The 20,601-nt window shown below is 57.5% G+C and overlaps 6 protein-coding genes across 6 annotated transcripts; 2 read left to right on the top strand and 4 right to left on the bottom strand.

Moving 5' to 3' along the window:
* Nucleotides 1-1,964: 1,964 nt before the first annotated feature.
* On the bottom strand, nucleotides 1,965-3,995 carry CDEST_05468 (uncharacterized protein). Its single transcript, XM_062921627.1, has 2 exons — nucleotides 3,011-3,995; nucleotides 1,965-2,950 (listed from the first exon to the last, which is right to left on the bottom strand). The coding sequence occupies exons 1-2, from the start codon at nucleotides 3,169-3,171 to the stop codon at nucleotides 2,803-2,805; spliced, it is 309 nt and encodes a 102-aa protein (XP_062777678.1). The 5' UTR covers nucleotides 3,172-3,995; the 3' UTR covers nucleotides 1,965-2,802.
* Nucleotides 3,996-8,854: 4,859 nt separating this feature from the next.
* CDEST_05467 (uncharacterized protein) lies at nucleotides 8,855-9,373 on the top strand (the record flags this gene model as incomplete). Its single annotated transcript, XM_062921626.1, has 1 exon — nucleotides 8,855-9,373. The coding sequence occupies one exon, from the start codon at nucleotides 8,855-8,857 to the stop codon at nucleotides 9,371-9,373; it is 519 nt and encodes a 172-aa protein (XP_062777677.1).
* Nucleotides 9,374-10,679: 1,306 nt separating this feature from the next.
* CDEST_05466 (Putative aldehyde dehydrogenase domain, aldehyde/histidinol dehydrogenase) lies at nucleotides 10,680-13,314 on the bottom strand. The gene is made up of 3 exons (XM_062921625.1): nucleotides 12,808-13,314; nucleotides 11,755-12,639; nucleotides 10,680-11,351 (listed from the first exon to the last, which is right to left on the bottom strand). The coding sequence occupies exons 1-3, from the start codon at nucleotides 13,210-13,212 to the stop codon at nucleotides 11,238-11,240; spliced, it is 1,404 nt and encodes a 467-aa protein (XP_062777676.1). The 5' UTR covers nucleotides 13,213-13,314; the 3' UTR covers nucleotides 10,680-11,237.
* A 225-nt stretch (nucleotides 13,315-13,539) lies between these two features.
* Nucleotides 13,540-15,892, top strand: CDEST_05465 (Putative RNA recognition motif domain, nucleotide-binding alpha-beta plait domain superfamily). The gene has a single exon (XM_062921624.1). The coding sequence runs from the start codon at nucleotides 13,718-13,720 to the stop codon at nucleotides 14,738-14,740; it is 1,023 nt and encodes a 340-aa protein (XP_062777675.1). The 5' UTR covers nucleotides 13,540-13,717; the 3' UTR covers nucleotides 14,741-15,892.
* Nucleotides 15,893-17,132: 1,240 nt separating this feature from the next.
* CDEST_05464 (uncharacterized protein) lies at nucleotides 17,133-17,483 on the bottom strand (the record flags this gene model as incomplete). The annotated part of the gene is made up of 1 exon (XM_062921623.1): nucleotides 17,133-17,483. The coding sequence occupies one exon, from the start codon at nucleotides 17,481-17,483 to the stop codon at nucleotides 17,133-17,135; it is 351 nt and encodes a 116-aa protein (XP_062777674.1).
* A 102-nt stretch (nucleotides 17,484-17,585) lies between these two features.
* On the bottom strand, nucleotides 17,586-19,713 carry CDEST_05463 (Putative ribosomal export protein Nmd3). The gene has a single exon (XM_062921622.1). It carries the CDS (start codon nucleotides 19,554-19,556, stop codon nucleotides 18,060-18,062), a length of 1,497 nt encoding a protein of 498 aa, XP_062777673.1. The 5' UTR covers nucleotides 19,557-19,713; the 3' UTR covers nucleotides 17,586-18,059.
* Between the last annotated feature and the right edge of the window lie 888 nt (nucleotides 19,714-20,601).

The raw sequence follows: 20,601 nt of genomic DNA, 5'->3' as shown, positions 1-20,601 counted from the left end.
CTCCAAGTTGTCCAATTGGATTGTGACGGACGGCTGCTCCTCCCCTTGTCGGCCCAAAGTCGAAGGTCGTGGACGCGAATAGACAGCGACCGGGTTATGACCAATCAGGCACGGGTTAAAGCTGGGAGAAGCCGGAAGACACGGGACTGTCGGGGGGTCCACAGCTGCATCCACCTCGAAAGCCACTTCCAGGTGGGAGGGAAGGACCTATTCCGTCCTCTCGGGTAGCTGCCACTTTGCCCCGCCTCTGCATTCCGTTCCCACCCTTTTCCCACCAGTGGCTGCAGTCGCTACAACTTGCTCCCCTGCTCCGGTACTTCCCCGCCGGTAGCTTTTTGTTAGTAGTGTTCATTGGTGATTCACCACCAGAGTCGATCTCATCGGGAGCTCGCAAATTTTTTCACCACCAGAGGCCCAAAGGGGTCTCGTGCTCAGCCTTCGCGAGTGTGGGAATGCTGGCGGGCACCGGCGTGGCTAAAGCCGTTCATGATAAGGCTGGCCAGCTGCTAGTATCACCGGCCGTTGACTCAATGTACCAGAAATGCGTACCAGCCACAACCGCCTTTGTTAGGGGATTATCACGGATCGTCGCCACCAACAACGCGTGACACGAGTATGAAGAAGGAAAGCGGCAGCATCCAATTCCGACCTTTGGATCAATATCCAAAAATGCAGAATCGCGTCCCGCATTCCCCCCTGTCGCTCCCCTATCTCAAGAGCACCCAAGACCCGGCTCTGTCCTTGTCCCTCCCATGCCCTTGGGCCTGTCTCTCATCCATCCATCCCTTGCATCCGCGAACGAATGGCGGCAAGCCCAAACAGACAATGTAATCTGCTTTGCCCCTCCAATGGACCCTGGGCTCAGGCTGTCAAGGGGACTCAGGGTTCGCTGACCGCAATTCTGAAAGTTCAGCTCGGACGACGGCGATGGGATCTTCATTGCCAATTGTCTCGTCAACAGGACGCCAAATCGGGACGGGTTCTGTAGTAGCTGGCACTGACCTGACGATGAAGCCGACATGTCGTCGCGCCCTAGTAGACGCGACACGCCGGGACAAATCAACACGAGCTCCTGGGGCACATCTCCATAATTCCGACAGCAACACTTCCCTGACGAGGAGGGCGGCGACTGGGCAATCGAGCAGATCGCCCGTGGGCCGTGGCCCAGCAGCGACACAATTTCCCGCAGGTCGTGAGGGGAGGGAGGGCACCATTGCCTACTCTTGGTTTTTTTGGTTTTTTTTTTTTTTCAGATCACGAGGTCATCCTTCACGAAAAAGAGCCGCCTTCAATCCACCATCCTGCGGCATGGCGTAGGGCCACAATCTCACAGATCCAAAAACAAGATGTCAGGCACCACCTTTCTGCCAGACATGGGTGCCCATGGAAGACGATGCGTAGCTCGATGCGCATGTGCGCGGGCACTTCGCGACGCGTAGCTCGTCAGGGACCTGTCACCCTCGGAGGGGCGGACTTCTGGTTGAGCCGGCTTACCTCCGGCTCTGGCCGGACGATGAGAGACTTATCCCCGTGCATTTTGTGCCTTCGGTTTGCCGTTTCCCGACCGCCGACGGCTCTTTGCCGTTACCCGGCGCTGGGCCTATCGCATGTCTGACCATTACCCTGTCCTGTGTGCCTGTCTATCCGTGCCCATCCTATCCAGATCTGCTCGCTGTCACGTCAATCAACCATCCGGGCCAAGGGGATGGGGTTTCCCGGGTTTGTCGGCTTACTCAGCCCGCTAATGCGCTGCAACGCGCGCCTGTCCGGGAATTTCGCCTCCGCCTGTCACCGAGGGATGTCGGCTCGGTGTGGATTGTGGAGGATCGACGCCCGTACCCAGTCGATACCCAGCTCCGACGTCACGCTTTCACTTCCACACCAGACACGTGGGGCGCAGCGTACATACATACATACATACAGCCGCAAGTGCGTGCAGTGCCGCCACAAGCATCAGGGGGAGAGACGACGTCTCTTGCGCATCATTACGCAGCATTACGACGCCCGTCGTTTGCAACAGTTCGGTTCCCAGCTACGAATGCGGAGTTAGCATGCGGCTCCGAGAAGGGGGGGGCATCGGAGCACTTCGGACAAAGGACGGGTCACTCAGGCATCAAGACGCTTACAGAATATACCGATACCGCAGGGCTGAAAAGTCCGAGCAAGGGCTGGACCTGCCATGGGCTGGAACTGGCAAGCGCTGGAAACCCTCGACGCTTGCAGCCAGTTTTCACGTCTGGTTGCGGGCACTGGCGGGGAGGGGAGGGAAAACAGATGATTTGATGAAGATGTTTGAATTTTTATTCATTTGTTTGATTTGGTTTCTTCTGAGGAGCTTTGGGGTCTTGACCCCCTTTCCTGCTATCTTGCTTTCTTCCGTCCTCGGCGATGCATATCGGCTTCTTTGCGATGCAGCCTCCTTCCTCCGCATGCCCATTCCCTGGTATCGATTCTTGTCTTTTAGACAAAGCAAATCTTGAAACAAAACGTAAAAGAAAACTGCGTGCGACTGTCGTCGCCGCTGTGGGTTCCCTGTCCCGAAAACGCCGTCGCTTGCTTGCTTGCTTTTAAAAGTGATCCCAAAATATGTCGAAGGTATCATAGTACCCCTCCCCATGCATCGCTCAAAATGCTTTTTCTTTTCGCTCTCCAGTGCCATGCAGATTCTCGTGAGTCCAGCACCAGCCTGGGTGACCCCAAATCGCAGACGGCTCCCATTAAGTCCAGCTCTCATTACGGTAATAGTGGTTTGGTTTTGTTGACAAAGAAGATTGGAGGAGTTGAGAGGGTGAGGCGAGCCGATCAGCTGCTGTAGGAGCTGCGGAGGGTCGAGATGGAGGCACTGGACATGACGGGCTGAATGGAGAAGAGCGGGCGAATAGGGTAGTCGGAGTCGAAGTCGGCGATGCCGATACGGCTGGCGACTGCTTGTTCCTTGAGCATGGCGATTCTGGGAGATGGGTTAGTGAAAAGTGTCCATGGGAAGCTTGTGTGTGGATGAAGTACTTACTCATCTGCGCTGATGCCGGCGATGTCGAGGTTGCATTTTTGGAAGTTGAAGGGGGCGGAGATCTCCATGCCCCTCTTGGCCTCCTTCCTGTTGCGGCGGATCATCTTGTTGATGAAGACCTTGAAGCCGTCGTTGGAGTGCATGGCTGCGTCGTGCTGCATTGTGGCTGGGTTGTGGGTATGTGAGAGTGTGAAGATTGTTGTTGGTGATGAAGAGTGAAGTGGCTGAAGGTGATGGGACGGTTGATGGTATTATATCTGATGGCGATGTTGTTTTGTTTGTTTGTGTTTGAGCCAGCGCCGCGGTCATACACAGGGATGGGTGAGAAGAAAAGAGTATTGTTCAAAGGGAGAATGATTGTTGTTGTTGTTGATCTCTTGAACAAAAAGATCGGTAGTCGATGGTGGGAGAGACAGAGCTCTGATATATCTCCTTCAATTGTCTCGTTCGAGGTCGTGGTTGCGAGTGTGCGTTTGCCCCCCTTGTCTGCCCTTGCCTTGCTTTTGCTTGCTTTTTCTTCCAGCTCTTCGGTTGTCGGGTCTACCTCCCTGTTCTCGTGTATCCTTCGCGGCTCAGCCCTGAAGGAATAGCTTGGGAAGAGGGTGTGTGTGTGTATGTGAGTGAGTGAGGTATTGGGTCAAGGTGGATGAGTTGTTGGAGATTGCTGTTTGGAATAAGAAAAGATGGTGGATGAGGATGTGGGAATGACCAAACTCATATATCCAGTTTCCCAGACCGGCGGAGAGACAGACGTCCACGCCCCTAGGCAGACAGAACAGCCGTGTGGTGGTGTGCAGCAGGAAGCCAAGTCCTGGGTTCCCAGAAGACGTGCGCGGCAGCAATCGGGGAGGGTGTGGCGTGCGTACGTCCCCGGGAACGAACACACGCCCCCCATCCTCCCCGTCGTCGCTCTGCCTCCCCTCTCCCTTTGGGCTTCATCCCAAAAGCATCTGGGGATCATGCAACAGGGCGTACACCGTACAGAGAGAGAGAGAGAGAGAGTAAGAAGTCGGGGAGGGGGTGGGTATGTTTGAAGGGAGAGGGGGGAGGGGTGGGTTTGTAACTGCCGTCTTCAGAAACAACGCCCATGCCCACACACATAACGCACGCATGCCATCGCAAAAAGAAAGAAGCGTCCGTCCGTCGGCCGACGGGCGCCACGGAGTACGAAAACAAGGTTAGGTGGACTGGTGTACAGTAGGGCGAGGGGAAAGAGAGTTCAGAGGTAAGTAGAGATGGCATTGGGAGGGGGGGTGTATCTCCATTGCAACGGACGTAAAGTCACAGTAGAGGACGAGTCGATCAAAGGGCCGGGGGTGGTGTGGTGGGGTCGGGGGGTGTGTTGGATGCCAAAATTCTATATGCGGATTCATGAGACAAAATGCTTGGTTTCTTGATTGGGCAGACACTGGTTCCGATGATGGGACTGGTGAGGTGAGTGATCAAGATGAGTGAGTAAGTGTTCAAGAGAGTGGGTAAGGAAGTAGGAGAGCGAATGAGCGAGAGTGCCCGTAAGATGACAATGCGAGATGGGCACGACAGGCCAAAAGCGAAGGGGTTTGACACAATTCCGTCAGAGTTTCGACTCCGACTCCATGATTGGATCGAGATTGAGAGAGTGTGTGTTGATTGATCGGGGACCTTCGGGAACCTCGCCAATCAGACGTGTAGATGCGGTCCGTCATCGTCGCCGTCGCCGTCGCCGTCGCCGCCGCCGCAGTATGACAGCTCTTGGTTGGCATGCTGGGTCGAGAGAGTTCGGATCGAGAAGCATCTGGGAACGGACGGCAGGACGACTCCCCACCCATGCACTCACTCACTCACTCACTGTCACCTACCATAAAGCAGGCAGGCAGGCTGAGGAAGCTGCGGATTCTGAAACTCGGCGCGGCCCCCCCAGCGTGAAAACAAAAACCCTCCTTGGGACCATGTTTCATGGTTTTGGGTGGGTGGTAGACGCAGCGACCTTGTAACAGTCGGGGAATTCTCACGGGTAGGATGTGCGATGGGATGGGATGCCGGACGCCGTCGGACGGCCGCGGACTCGAACGCACCACCAACGCAACGCCTGTTGCGGCGTGCAGGACGGAAGCTGCGATACCGCACTCTCGACCGTGCCTCATGATGCTCTCGTCCGCGTAAAGCACGCGCGCATACACGCAGAGACGTTGAGAGCAAACGCTTTTGCTCAGGCGCGTCGTCATACGGGCGTCCGCGAGCGCGCGAGCCGGTCTGGGTGTTGTCAACCCCCTCCCCCCCTGTGATTTGGCATCGACACCCAATGACGACCATGCACGACTGTATCCCTCTTCCAGCACCTTGTCCGGGGGCGGCGGTTGACAGATATCACGTACACATACCGTATTGGGAAAGGCAAGACGAGTTTGGGAAATTGCAGACATGGGCCACATCGCCGAGCTTCACGGCGGTACCGTGCATCATGGGAAATCTCACTCTCTCCCACCCAGCCCAGTCTGCCAGTCACGCAAGTCACTTCTGCCTCCTCTCTCTCCCCCGCGTGAAGATCTCTCGGCTGCAAGGGACCAACCGGCGTGATCGTCGACCCCTGTGGGCGATGTGCGCGGCCTGGATAATCTCGCAACTGCGCCTCCCGCCCGCGTGTGAGTGGGTGGCCTGTAACCTGTAGCCTGTACCCAGATGGCCGGAGTCGTAGGGGAAATTCAGTGGGCCATGGGGGCTGCCGGCAGGCGATAATGGGCTGAAGAGCCAGAGAAAAGAATACCCCTCCCCCCCCCGGCAAGCTGCGATATCCACACGCATACCACGCACGTACCGTAGTAGGGGCCGGGATGCTCTGTTAAAGCACGTACGGCACGTCGAGTCGTATTGGGCACGCAGAGTGCCTGCAGGAGGGAGGTGTAATTACTGATTCCTGTGATGACAGATATCTACAATGCTTAGAGAAGCTGGGAGAGGCGCCTCGGCGGACGCCGCATGATGACGAGCTACACTAAGCCGGGGGAGGCTGTTAACCGTAGGTTTTCCTTCTCCTTCTCTTTCCTTCTCGGGCATCACTCATGGGCGGAGGTTGCAATTCGGCATCGCTATCGGCATCGTGATCGCGAGGTTGTCAAGACAGGCCGCACGTGTCGCATGTTGTAGCACGAGTCCACCATGGACAGTCAGCGTGAACGACCGGGTTGCAGTAGGTACGGCAGGCAGCGGTAGCGTTGCAGCCTTGTCGGCGTCGTGCCCTTTCTCTCTGGCCTTGCCAGGTCGGGCTTGGTCAGGCGTAGCGAGAATGCGTTCTTCTCCCCAAACTCCGAATGACACTGCCGCCTGCGTCCATTCTGCCGCTCATCCGGGCGCCGCCGTGTCGAACAGCGTGACATCTGCTCTTTTGAGTTTGTTCTTCAACAGCGTCCGGTTTGATGTATCTTTCTCTATCTCCCTCAATCCGGCTGGCTGGAATACGAAAAGAGAAACCCCTGACAATGGTCAAACGACCCTGGGAAATTGATTGGATTCGATCACTTAGACTTCAACCCCCCTGGAATTGGGCATTGTATGCGTGATGCGTCAGGCATTCATTCCTTTGGGGTCCAAGGGACGGACGTCTTCGTCGCCAACCCTTCACCAACACCTGCGGATCTCGAGGCTCAATCCAAAATGAACACCTAGCCAAGTGGTGCCAAGGGGAGGTAAGGTGCATGAGTACAGACTCAATAGGCCACCCCCCAGCTCAGATGCCAAGTCTCGCAGCAGGGCACTTGGGTTCCTTTGCACCCTTTGGGAGAGAGAGAGAGAGAGACGCACACGCAGGCTGGGAGCAGAAAAAACCAAGCACAGCGAGCCAAGGCCAGCGTTGAAGCCGCCTTGCCGCCGCCGACGACGACGCGGTAGGAAAGCCAATGTCGAACTAACTGACTAATGCAGCGACTATGAGGGACGCGCCAAGGCCCGTTTAGGCCGGTCAAGGTTTTTCTGTCTTCGCATTTGGACATGTTTGAGAGAGGGCTTGGCCAGTCTATACCGGGGGCTTGTAGCAGCGTAAGCCTCATACTGGAGGGGCAGAGGGTTTTGCCCCCTCGTTTCTTGGGACGGCAGTTAAGAAAAATAGAGTCGTGAGCATTTGGAAGAAATGAGAGAGATCAAGGCAGATCTTCATTTCACTTCACATGGCCTGCATAGGCTACGCAGCGTGCTGTCGCTGGGATGCAAGACACTTCTGTCTTGCATGGTTGCCTCCCGCAGGTTCCGGGCTGGCGGGACCGTAAGGGAAATAACTGGCGAGACAGCCATGACAGATCGATGGATGGATAAATTGGCTGTATGATTGATTGATTGATTGATTGATGACGATGATCAAAAGAAGCAATATGAATTATTGATTTGGAACCGGATGCCTGTCCCCGACCGCCAAGTCGCCCTGCTGCAGATTCGCTAATTGCGTCTCTCCCCCAACCCAAGCTGAGAGCCAGCATGGTTGCAGCTCGTCAAGCAAGTCTGTAATGGGAGATCGTCGCGGGAAAGGATCGTGATGCCTGTCGTCCCTCCGCAGTAGCTTGGGCAGTAGTCGTTTCGCCATGTTTGCTTGTTTCGCCGTGCCATCTCTCCCCAACTAATTTAACCCATCAAATAGACTCTCCCGATTCAACATAGCCCCCACTCCAAAGGGTGCAAGCAAGGCGTTGCAATGGTCAAGAGTGTCCATCCTGATCCAGCCGCCCAGGCTCATCGGAGAAAACTGACCAGGTAAACACACGCCCGGAGCAAGGCAGATCAATGCCTGCCAGTGCCTGCTGAGGGAAGAGCCTACGAGGCGGAGGCGGCGGCGATGGATGAGCCAGCGCAAGGGTAGCAGCAACACTGCAGTCTTCAGTCTTCAGTCCGCAGATCAACGTCGACGACGTGCACGCCGGCCTCGATGAGAGGGAAAAGAAGAAAAGTGACCTTGCGCCGCCTCATTGGACAGGACGCGAAGGCTGCCGCCGGCACGCACGAGCGGCAGAGGCTTTTTGGGCGTCACGGAGGCACGGTTTTCCGTGAGCGAAGGGGTCCACTGGCAGACTGGGCAGTTTAGTTACGGCCGAGGAAGTGGGCTGGGGTGTATGTATACCATTTGTGATGTAAGTGTGTGAGTGTCTGCAAATCCTGCAATCTCTCAAGCTAGTCTACTGAAGGAGGTAGCTCACACTTAGGGGCAGCTGGATGGGCTTAGGTAAGCCTTTCTGCCTCGTCCTCCTTCCTCCTAAGATCCGGGTGGCTGCGGATGTGCGGTCCTGGAGGCCATCGCCAGATCTGGGTGGCGCCAGAGAAGAGGGAGGTGGCCAGTGGCCTGTGGGTGATAGAGGCTCTTGTGGTTTGGGAAGGAAGGTCCAGTGGGTGGAGGTACGCACGCTACAAGTGGATAGTGGCTTGTGGCGCTTGTCGTAGCCAATAGATAGAAAAGACCCACCCTTCCCGCGCTGCTCCACCCAGTGCACGGGTCTTGGTGGCTGCCCTCACTCCCACGCACAACCAGTCCTGGCAGTCCTCCAGACTCGCTCTGCCACTCCCACTCCCCCATCTCTCCAAATCGCCGGACTCGGCTGTCAGTCCTTGTGTGGCTTGCCTTAGCGTGCCGTGGGATTGGGCAGAGGTCGTGCGCACGACTACACCACGGCCCTTCCTCGTCCCGATGCATCTAATCCGCCGACGGGAGGTAGATCGACCTGCCCGCCTGCGGACGCACAGAGGCCCGATAGCACGCCGCAGTCACCACCGCGGGCGGCTCCCTCTCTCTCGATCGTGGCTTGGAAATGGCTGAGCACGGCAGTTGTTCCTGGCTTTATTCGAGTTGGCCAACACCTCGTCGAGGTGTTCCCTTCCCCTCATCGGTAGATGCATCGTACGCTACCCACGGCGCGCGGCTTCACCTACACCACCAAGCCATCACGATATTCCGTTTGCGGATGGTTTCAAGAGTCCAACGTCGAGGCGGAGTCGCGGAACCTCAACGGAAACAAGCCGCCCTCTCTTACGCCCGATGTGATTTTCTCCGTAACAACGGCAATCTCTCCGAGACGTTCCTCCGGCTGCCTCTCTTCCTCCCCATCGCCCTTGGTTTCTTTTACCCTCATCCTTCAGCGGCCGACAGTCGCCTCCTCACCCGTCGGCCCTCAACCGCTTTCCTCTCCGTTTGCGTCGACGGTTTATGGCGCGGAACAGAGAAATTCGTTGTCCCTGCTGAAACGAAGACTCTGCGACCTGACGAAGGGATCTATTGGTGTTCTCGACGAGAGCATTGTTCGGACCTACCGAGTCCCTCCCTCCAATGAGAGGTGGGAACCTCATACAAGCATTCTGCTGCCATCCTCACCTTCGCCACACACGAGAACCTGCGAGATTGTACGCCCGTAAAACGTGTGTTCTAGAGATGTTCCCAATGCAGCAATGCCTCACTCGCCCGAAACCAAGGTATTCATGTCCGGGACTCCGCCCAACTTTGCTCTCCCCCGTGGCCAAAACCGTACTGTCACGGCCCGTCAAAAGTCTTGACATGGTTTGCAGCAGGATGATGTCTCGCACGAATCGGAAGTAGAGAGCGAGACTGCTTGCAGACCCTCAACCCCCTCGTCCTCCCCCCTTTGTGCCTCTATCGACAAACCACGTTGACATGTTTCTGGTAAATTCTAATTCCAGTGTCTGGAGAGTATCGCTGGTTTTGCAACACCCGGCGTTACTGTGTCAAGTGTGTCTAGTTACTTCTTGACAGTGTCTGGCGTCTGCTTCCGAAGGAGGACCACCCTCCCAGGAAAAACGCCTCCTGAATAGAGCTTATCACCACCGAACCTTCTCGCATTCCGCTGTCCCGGGTTTCAAGGGTCCTACATGACGTTCTGATACTTAGCCTGCAACTCGTCCTGCAAACTATGCAACCCTTCTTGTTGTTTTTCTTTTGGGGGGGGGGGGGGAGGGGGTTCACAACCACTCGGTTTCCATTTGACTTTTCGCCGTTCATCTCATGAGAATATCGGGGAGGACGAGGAAAAACCAGAGGGTAGCCTGCTGTAGCGAAAACGAGACGACGTCTCGCGGGAAGACCTTAATTTCTGTTTCTGATTTTGTGACCAAATTCGGCGCAGGGAATATGACTCTTTTCGCACGCACGCCTCCCACACACTCACTTACACAAGCGCACACACGGCCTGCAAACGCACAACCCTGTACAACACAGACAGCACAGCAGCGCCCAGGAACGCGGCCCTAAGCATTCCACATGCCACATCTTCATCCGGAAACATACTTCTCGACCGCCGTGTCACTAAAACCCTCCACTCAGAGCATCGCTTTCGGGTGTATTCACTTTCGAGACAGGATTAATCGCGGCCGGTGGCCGTTCCCTGAGCGCGGCCGACTCGAAACACGGGAAGGGGGAAAACAAGCTATTGCTTTGCTTTGCTTTGCTTTAGAAGGGGAGGGGTGGGTGACATGGAAGCCTGTCGGGGACTTGGACGAGGCACCGCACCGCCCGTCTTGCAATGCGTTTGGCATGCGCCATCTGAGCGCGACAGCGCCGTTGACGTGAAGTTGACACTGGCCTTGACGTCGACGTCAGGGGCTTGATCTCAGGGCATTGATCCATTCACTGCCTTCGCAAGGTTTTCGACGAGCGAGCCAGTCTGCCACTTCTACACCTAGGGCCCGCTAGGAGAGGGTATGGATTGGGAGGAAGAGGTATATTGTGATTTCATTAAGAACAAAACAAAACATCATCATGCTCGCGTCTACACACTCTCTCTGCGCCACACATTGTCGTGGGGTGTGTTCCCTTCTTCGATCCCGCCTTACTCGAGCCCACATAGGCGCACATCTCTCTGCCTGTGCTCCTCGGCCCCGTCCACATAGCAGGCCGACAAGGGAAAAGGACCACAAGCCACGGGAGCCAGCGGGCTGCTGCCCGTGCGGTGAAGGGACGCTGTCCTCGATGTGGGCTCGTGTCAAAGCGAAACAAGAACTCTCACACCGTGCCCTGGCCCGGGTTTCCTCAGAGGCGTTGGGGACAGGTTTGCGGCAGTACCGCCACCCGCCCGGCAAGTTCCTCCTCTCTCTCAAACAAGCGGGGGGGAAACACCCAATCATCCTGCCACAGCTCCAGGCCACTTCGAATTTACCAGTTCTTCCGTCTGCTTAGTCCTCACAGAATGACAAGAAAGGTGCCGGCAACATCCGGGGCGCATGCTCGCCGCTGTGTCGGCTTGCGAGACGCCTTGTGCTAAGCCGCTCATTTGGGGTAGTCCTTAAGGTGGTAGCTCTTGAGCTTGACGAACTGGTCGAAGCCGTAGCGGCTGAGGGTCTGCCCCTTGCCCGAGTTCTTCCATCCGGTCCATGCCAGGTCCTAAAAGGGCTGTCAGCGCCGAGAATTGATTGGGGGAGGTGATATAGCGAAGGCGGCTTGATGGCGAAGGTGGCTTGAGAAGGGAGGGGGGGGGGGGGGTTGGAGAGACAAGTAGATCTTGAACCGGCAGTTGGGCAGAAACGCAGAGAGGCAGGCACACGCAGCAGCGGCAGGCAGACAAAGTGCACCCATTGCCTACAAATGCCGCGTGGTGCCCAACAGGCTTGCTAGATGTGGGCAGACGGCGCGGTTTCGCACTGAGGGTAAAAGAAAACGACGGAGGGGAATGAGTGGGGGCCGTGGTTCAAAACTACGGAGGGCGATCGGAGCGGAAGGGCAAAGATCGGACGATCCTCAGGGCAAAGATGTGGCATATGTGTGAGTGAGTGAGTGAATGACTTACAGGGCTGGGATAGTCGCAGCGGTTCACGAAGACGGTTCCCGCCTCGACTTGGTCCGCGAGCGCATAGCCCCGGTCCGTGTCCTTGGTCCAAATGCTGGCCGTCAGGCCAAACTCGCTGTCATTCATGAGTTGGACAGCCTCGTCGTCACTCTTGACGCGCTGGACGGGGATGACGGGCCCAAACGTCTCCTCCGTCATGACCGTCATGGAGTGGTCAACGCCGGTCAGCAGCGTGGGCTTAACGAAGTTGCCCTTGGGCGGCGGGTTGTTGAAGGACTCGTTGGCGGGGGTTGCGTCGGTGGCGCCCTTGGCGATGGCGTCCTGGATGTGCGACTCGATCGCCTCCTTGGACCGCTTCGAGATGACGGGCCCGACGTGCGTGCCCTTGTCGAAGGGGTCTCCCAGCTTGTACCCCTCGAGAACCTTCTGGACAGCCGCAACAAAGGCGTCGTGGATCTTGTCGGCCACGTACACGCGCTCGACCGAGCAGCAGCTCTGGCCCGAGTTGAAGACGGCGCCGTCAACGATCTCGGCCGCGGCCCAGTCGATGTCGACGTCGTCGCGGATGTAGGCCGGGTCCTTGCCGCCGAGTTCGAGCCCGACGTTGACGACGCGGTCCGACGCCGCCTGCTGCACTGCGAGGCCGCCGGCCACGGAGCCGGTGAAAGCGACGAGCTTCACCTTGGGGTTGCGGACGATGGACTCGATCATAATGGGGGAGCCGCAATGGAAGTACTGCAGCACGCCAGCTGGGAGGCCGGCCGCCTCAAACACCTTGGCCACGTGCTCGACGATCGTAGGCGTCTGCGGCGACGGCTTCAAGATGACGGTGTTACCCGCCAATAGGGCAGGAATGAGTGAGTTCACCAAGATGAGGTAAGGGTACTGGGGAGCGAGTGTCATGTCAGCCAGAGTCAGGGGTATCGCGGCGGTGTGGCATGTCTCACAGCGCAGGGAGTAATGTCCACGCTGCTGCTGCTACCGCTGCTAAAGCCCCGTGCGCGCCAGACCACGCAGATAAGGGAAAGGGAGGTTGAAGGGAAGACAACTCACATTCCACGCGAAGAGAACGAGGACCGGGCCAACGGGGACCTTGCGGATGAAGCGCTTGAAGCCCTTCTCCGGCTCGCCGTCGGTGTCCTTGAGCACCTCATCGCTGATCTTGAGGAGGTACTCGCCGCGCTTCACGGCGGTGGCGACCTCGACGCCGGTGTAGGCAATGGGGCGGCCCATCTGGACGGTGAGCTCCTCGGCGAGCTCATCCTTCTTCTCGAGCAGAAGATTCAGCGCCTTCTTGACGATGGCCTGGCGGTCGGCCAGGGAGGTCTTGCTCCAAGACTCGAAGGCCTTGGTGGCGGTGTTGGGAAGCTCATCTAAGTCGGCCTGGGAGACGCCGTTGCGGGTGATGATGGGCTCATTGGTCGTGGGGGAAATGGTCTTAAGGACTTCGACGGACATCTTGACGGCGTGAAGCAGGTGATGATCTAAAAGATGAAGCAACAAGTGAGAGAAGTGGTTGAGTTCTCTGCGATGGATCAAGAGGGCATTGCACGGCTTAGATATCCTCTCAACCCCCTTTGCGATTGGTACATGAATCGTCGTCACTCGTCACTCACTGAGGGGCAGAGGGGCAACGAACGGCGTGGAGGGGTTACGGCGCGTTACGCACCGCGCACCGAGATAAGCGCGGTACGGGGGATGATGAGGTAATCAATCGCGATAAGATGTTCGGCTGTCGGCCAATACGCCGAGCCCCACTAAAACTTTGCAAAGTGCTAACGGCGGCTTTCGTCTACAGGGTGCATCTACATCTGCATTACCTATGTAACTACCTTTGACGACACATGCTCTACGCTTGACGAACGAGGCTGATACCACTGATCACCGGCCGGACTACATCACATCAGGACCTTGAGATTGTCTCTCATAGCCGACTACCCCCCTCCCCCCCATTATCGCCATTATGGCCCCCGAAAAGCGGAACAAGTTCCTCGAGGCGGACGACAGCGAAGACGACCTCGACCGGGGCTACGACTCGGAGGCCGAGGAGCTGCGCAAGGGTGGCCGCAGCGCCAAGAGGCGCAAAGTCGACAGCGAGGACGAGGACGACTTTAGCGACGAGGAGGCGCACGACGTCTCTAAGACGGATGACGGCGCATCAGGCGACGAAGACGGAGACGGAGATGCGGACGAGGGCGCCGAGGCCTCGACGTCAAGCAAGAAAAAGTCAAAAACTACGACGGGCCTGGACCTCCCGGATGTCTCCAAGCCCCTGACGAAAAAGAACCTCGTCGCGACGGAGGAGGCCGTCAAGAAGTCGGGCGTCGTCTACATCTCGCGCATCCCGCCCTTCATGAAGCCGCAGAAGCTGCGGTCGCTGCTTGAGCCCTACGGCCGGATCAACCGCATCTTCCTCGCGCCCGAGGACCCGGCGGCGCACGCGCGGCGCGTTAAGAACGGCGGCAACAAGAAGAAATCGTACACGGAGGGCTGGGTCGAGTTCCTGCGCAAGCGCGACGCCAAGGCCGCGTGCGAGCTGCTCAACGCCCGGACGATTGGCGGCAAGAAGGGCAGCTACTACCACGACGACATCTGGACGCTCAAGTACCTCAAGGGCTTCAAGTGGCACCACCTCACGGAGCAGATCGCCGCCGAGAACGCCGAGCGGACGAGCAGGATGCGGGCCGAGATCAGCAAGGCCGGCAAGGAGAACAAGGAGTTTGTGCGCAACGTCGAGAGGGCGCGCGTGCTGGACGGCATCGCGGCGACCAAGGCGAAGCGCGGCGAGAAGCAGGGGGAGGACAAGGCGGACGGGGAGGGGCCCGCTTCGGGCTCGGGCGCGGTGCCAGGCACGGACACGGGCGCCCAGCCGGACAAGAGGCGGACGGTGTTCAAGCAGATACCCTTGGCGGACAGGAAGGGCGACGCTTCCTCGGGCGGCAAACCGGCCGGAGATGTGGCACGGGTGCTCGGGAAAATCTTCTAAGCAAGGAGGGTGTCGCGCGTGTATGTATGCTACGCACCCCCCCCTTTGTTTCTTTTCTTTTCTTTTCTACGCAGGTGCCGTTGCAGTTGTCAATGGAAAGGAGCATAGTCAAAACATCACAAATTACAGGACGAAAAAGGTTCCCCTGCGCCGGTATCTTCGGGAGGGCGTGCGTGTGCGAGTTCGCGGGGTTTGTACGCAACGGGACATGGTTGCATCCGTGGCCAGGTCCGCCAAGACATCGAGTGCAAAGGTTTTCGGACCAACACCACCATCTCTCTTGCGCAATGGCAGGCTTGAGAAATTGCGAAATATGATGGCTTGGCACGAATGGCGACGATGGGATATGACGTTCCGTTGCCCCCTCTCTCCCCCGCCTCTGGAAGGAACAGACGATGCTATCCGCACTCTCCGCCATTCGCACTCGGAAACCCGGAGGAGGCGGAGGAAAAGAGTGTTGCGCATCACACACTGGACGGCGTGATGCCATCCATCATCCGTATTATGGGTAGCACTCAAAACAAGAAAAGAGCCTCGAGCTGTCAAGCAATGTCATGCAGTGCGTCGAAGCGAGTGCGAATGCCGTCATCACCACCACCACCATCACCGCCACCACCTTCTTCTTTCGCTCCCGTGTAACGGAACGCCGGCTCGGCATGAAGGCGATGATGTCGCCATTATCGTTCCCCGTTACCTAGACTAGGTAGGTACGGACGAAAAGTTGGTCCTCGAAATAAGCTGTCAAAATACCCGGGCGCTAGCTCGACGTGGACATCGCGGAAACCTTTGCGTTACCCGCTCCGTGCTAGTGTTGTCGGGTTTGTCTTTGGGACGCTTCCAGTCGACCCTGAGGGTTCACCGTTCGCCCATGGACACAACGGCAGAGCAGATGCGGATGCGAGACGACCCTCCCCACGATCGTAGACCACTACCACACGTGTTACGCGGTAATGCCCCGACAATTCGACGACACACGAGTCTCTTGACTTACAGCACACTCTCACAGAAAACAAACCCAGTCATCACGTGCCATGCATGTCTGGAACGCATGAACCTCCGGGGACACGGAGAATCAAAGGGGGAAAAAAAATATTCAAACCCATGATCGTCATCATCAACATGACGACCGCCAGGCTCACACACATAAATCACAACAACCCGACGCCGCCTACCCCTAGGACACCGTGGCGAGGACGCGCCGCCGCCAAGCCAGCGAGAGAATACAACGGCCATCGCCAGGTCGCGTCACCCATCGCGACCTCCTTTCCGACATCGACAATGATCGAGAAAGGGCGGCCGGGGGCGACGGGGGCGGCCGGACGGGCGCGCATTATGTGTCCGTGTAGGGCATCTCGATCGGATGGCAGCAGGCTCGATGCGGCATGGTCGAAAGACAAAACGCATCGCACACCGCAATAATGCCGCACACGCCGGCTCTCCTGCTGCTGCTCCTCCGCCAAAGTCCCGCACTCAGCCCGCCGAACTCCGCCATACGTTCTCAACGCCATGCGGCGCCGAGGGGTCATGCCATACCTGCCCTAGCCTGTTGGGCTGTCCCTCATCCTCCCCTGAAATCAGGAGGAAACACCACCACCCCCCCTCCCTTCCTCCCTCCCCTACCCCGTCTCATACCTTTATGCCTTGCGAGGTCGTGAGGGTGGTGACTTACCTATGGAGAAAGGGGGGGTGGGGGGGTGAGGGTGTGGTGCAAACATCTGGCAGGACCGCGGACGGGCGGGCGCGGGAGCGTCTGAGAGTGAAAGTCTGGAGAGATGGAGGGAGGGTGTCTACATAACATACACATAAGGTGTGGGGGGCAAGGGAGACACAGGGAAGATACTCACTCGGTCGGCGCCTGTTTCGAAACTGGGGGTTCTGGGGACAGATGGAGTCGTGGGGTGAAGGTGTCGTGGGAACGAGACTCGGCCGGCGCCTGTTTGAGCCTGGTTTCTAGCCTCGAGTCTACCAGTAGCTTCCAGATCTGAAGCAGTAGTAAGGAAGGCTTAGGTAACTCACTTTTGACATTGGAGTGAGCGTGGTTTGAGGAGCCTCGAGGAAGGGGGAAGGGGCAGGAGGCGAACTCGTCGGACTCGTGAACTTGAAACGAGACCTCGGCTTCCTCCGGTAGTCGGCGAGAGGGTGTACATCATAGAGAGGGCAGAGCTTATTCGAGGAGGGAAGCCTCGGAGTGTTCAGTGCTGGAGCGGAGCGCAGGGGACCCTCCCGTCCGCGAAACCAACCCCCGGAACCCAGAGACACGGGCCATGGAGACCGAGAAAGACTCCGCGGTGCAAAGAGCGTTGTGTGCCTTGTGTTTGAGGGTCGTGTGTATGTGTGTGAGTGGGTGTAAGTGCTGCCAAATAGGAGCCGGGGGGGGGGGGGGGGAGGAGGGTCAGGAATCGGCGATCAGAAACAGTTCGGCCGGCGACGCTCGAGCGTCCTTCCGCCTCGCGGTGCGGCCACTGGCCAAGGCGGGAGGAGGCACAGACGCCGGGCTCAGTTGAGGAAGGTCGAGTGAATATTGATCAGGGGGGTCTTCTGTCGAGTCGAGGCCTTGGGTGCCATTGCAAGGGGACGTGCCGCCCGCATGCACCGACACGAAGGCGGTCCAAGGTCCTCCAAACGGACGGGAGACACGAGTAAGCCCTGCTGACTTGAAGATGGGATATAGAGTTTGGCCGTATCGCCGATAGGGCACGCCAACACATGACACTTGACACTTGACACTGGTAACTGCCTTCATCCGCCTGTCTTGCTTAAGTAAGTAGCGCCGACGGACCGGCGGCGCCCGTGATGCCGGTGGCGGCGGAGGCGGCGACGGCGGAGGCGGGTGAACGGCAGGAGACACGCATCAGCCAAGCGGCGGTCCAAGTATGTATTATATGCTGATTCCAACGACAAGAAACACACAAAACGCTTTTCCTTCTTGCTTAGTCGAGACTCTTCCTCTATCTCTCCCTCTCCCACGCTCTCTCTCGAGGCGTCAAGGTATTTATCCGATGCATACACGCCCGTTACCATTCATGAACCGTCCCATCCCGTTTTGCAAAAGAAAAAGAGAGAGAAAAAAAAAGGGGGGGGGAGAAGGAGAAAAAAGGGAAATAGATGCACCCTTGCCCTTCAGTTCTTCAGTGTCTACTACTTACAGAAAACACCCCGAGAGAAGCAACTCTCCCTCCCGAGTCCCTTCCCGAGTCACCGTAGACGGCCACTTTCAATTTAATGGCCGGCCCTCCTGGGACCGACATATATGTTCCCCGTCAACCAAGACAACACACGCCCATCCCCTGGCCCGTTTGAAAATGGACAATGAATGCATCTATTCCTTGATCTGGAGCTCGTCCATGTCGTCCAGGAGCTCGTCCATGTCCACCCCCGGCACACCATCGCCGTCTTCGGTCTCGGCGATGCTCATCGCATCGGGGTCGACCTTGGCCGCCTGCTGGGCCTTGTAGAGGGCCATCGTTGCGCGGAGCTCGTCGTCTTCCTCAACGTCGCGGAGGAACTGCTCGTAGTCTTCGTTCATGCGGTCCTGGTCCGCCTTCTTGGGCAGCAGCTCGCCCTCGTCCTTGTTCATGCGCTTGAGCTTCCAGTTGCGGTTGCGGTGCTTCCTCCGGTTCGGGTAGTGCTTCTTGACGAGCATGACGTCCGGTATCGTCGAGGCGTAGACGCCCGAGGCTTCGATGGCGTCGAACTCCTCGTTGTTGAAGTTGGTGCCCGTGAGCATGTAGCCCAGCACCGAATCACCCGCATGCAGCAAGTTGCCCAAGTGCGTCCTCGCAAAGTACGTCTTGTCGTTAACGCCCAGGTCCGACGCACGCGCGACCTGTACCTCAGCGAGCCGCCATTTGCCCTTTGTGATGTTGGTCGGCTCGATGTCCATGACGATAAACTCAACAAACTGCTTGACGTCGGCGAGCGAGTGGAATGGCGCGCGCCAGTAGATGGCCGCGCTGATGTCGGCCGTCTGGAGGGTGTTGGGGTCGAGGAGGTATACCGACGTCCCGATCTTGTGGCAAATGACCAGCGGCGAGATGTTGCCGGACGCTTTGGCCAGCTTGATGGGCATGGCGACAAGGTCGTCACGGCAGATGGGCACCAGCTCGACCGAGAAGGTGAACTTGAACGATTTTGTCGACGTGTGGACGTCCTGCGAAATGAGCTCCTGCGACTTCTTGGCCTTGCACGGCACGACCGAGTTGAGGAAGTCGCAAAACTTCTCGGCCTGATTCCTCGCCGAGAAGAAGAAGTCGATGCCGTCCTTGGCCTCCTTGATGTTGAGGGTATCCCTGTGCGCGCCGTGCTTCATGATGAGCTGCTCGAGGAAGAGGAAGGTCCTCTTGTGCAGCACCTTTTGGCGCACCTGGACCGAGGCGCGCCACACGTTGGCTGTGTACGACTTTGCGCAGTCGGGGCATTGCTGGTAGGCGACAATGTAGATGGCCTCGAAGGCCTGCTGAAGGAGGACGCCGGTCTGGACCTCGTCCTGGATCGTGATCTTGACCTTGACTCGTCTCGAGTGGGGTTCCGTCCACACAAAGGAGGCGTCGATGATGCGGATCTTGTTCAGGCCTTTAAGCTTCTTGAGGCAGAGGGCGAGCAGCTCGCGGGACTCGGGGGCGGCGACGACCCAACTGCTGGGGGGGAGCAGCCAGCGGTCGCAGTCTCGGCAGAAGTTGAGCGTGGCCTCGCGCTGGACGCCTTGGGAGATGTCGACGGTCAACTTGATGCAGTCGTAGCAGAGCGCACCGGCGGCCGTCGTGCCGTCGATGGGCGCGCCGCAGTTGCAGCAGAGGATTGTGGCGTGCATCGACATGGTGGTATGCTCTCTTTCCGTGTGCCCTTGGTGTTCCTGTTCTCCGTGTCGATTGTTTTGGGACAGATGGGTGAGTGGAGGGCAACAACAGACTGACGCTCTATCTCTTTGGGGGGGAAGATTGGGCTCTCAGTGATATGGCGGGGTATCTATCGCGTGAAGGTGGGATGCCCATCCCAAAAAAAAATTCGAGGACGGCGGGGGATTGCTTATCGATAGAAAAAAGTCAAGTCACGTGTCTGACGCTCAACGATGCAAAGTCGCCGCCAGTGGCGGGATTTGTTTTGAACTGCGCTTGTCATTATTAATCACTTCGGAACCCCTGCAATCCCTACTTAGTTACCCGCCCACCGGCAACAATGCAGAAGACATTCTGCAGCAGCCGGATGCCAAATCGTACCTGGACAAGACTGCTGCAAAATTTCCGAGGATTCATATTATTTATTGTCCTTGAGAATATTAGGTGTTAAATTGCTGCCCTTTTGGTAGCGTTCTAGAGCGTGATGTGTTTTGCGAGTATCCGGGTTTGGGCCCGTGTTGAGCTCTCCTCCATTTCGTCGGGTTTCTCGGGCTCCTTTGTGACTCACAGGAGCCATTACGATGAGGGTCTGGGATGCACAGGGATGCAGTGAGGATTATCTATTGGGGCTCGCTTATGCTGATGCCGTTGTCAGGTCCAGCGCGGCATCCCTCCGACCATCACTGTTAGCAAGAGAGCGAAGTGTGAGGAGGCGAGCCGTACATTCAACCAATGCTACCATACGATTTATCATCGTCGTCTTCACGACACAGCACCATGCGCCATCTGTGAGAGGTTGCGTTGAAAACGACGCGATCAAAAGTCCTGCCTCACCCGCACGCACCCTTGGATGCCACTAACATTAATCAGCCTGCAGCACCCGAACGTCATGCCGTCTCTCTCTTTTTCGAGCCCATGCCAACGGCGGCAACCTACACGTAATAGTAAAACATTGAGTCAGCCCACAGGAAGGAAATGCACCCACCCGCCTTCCTCAAATCACCCTTGGCGGGAGGAAAGAGGATG

Source organism: Colletotrichum destructivum, chromosome 3 (genome assembly GCF_034447905.1).
Source record: "Colletotrichum destructivum chromosome 3, complete sequence".
In the NCBI taxonomy this organism is placed as follows: Eukaryota; Fungi; Ascomycota; class Sordariomycetes; order Glomerellales; family Glomerellaceae; genus Colletotrichum; species Colletotrichum destructivum.
Note: the sequence above shows the minus strand (reverse complement) of the source record. Positions and strands in the feature narration are given on the sequence as shown.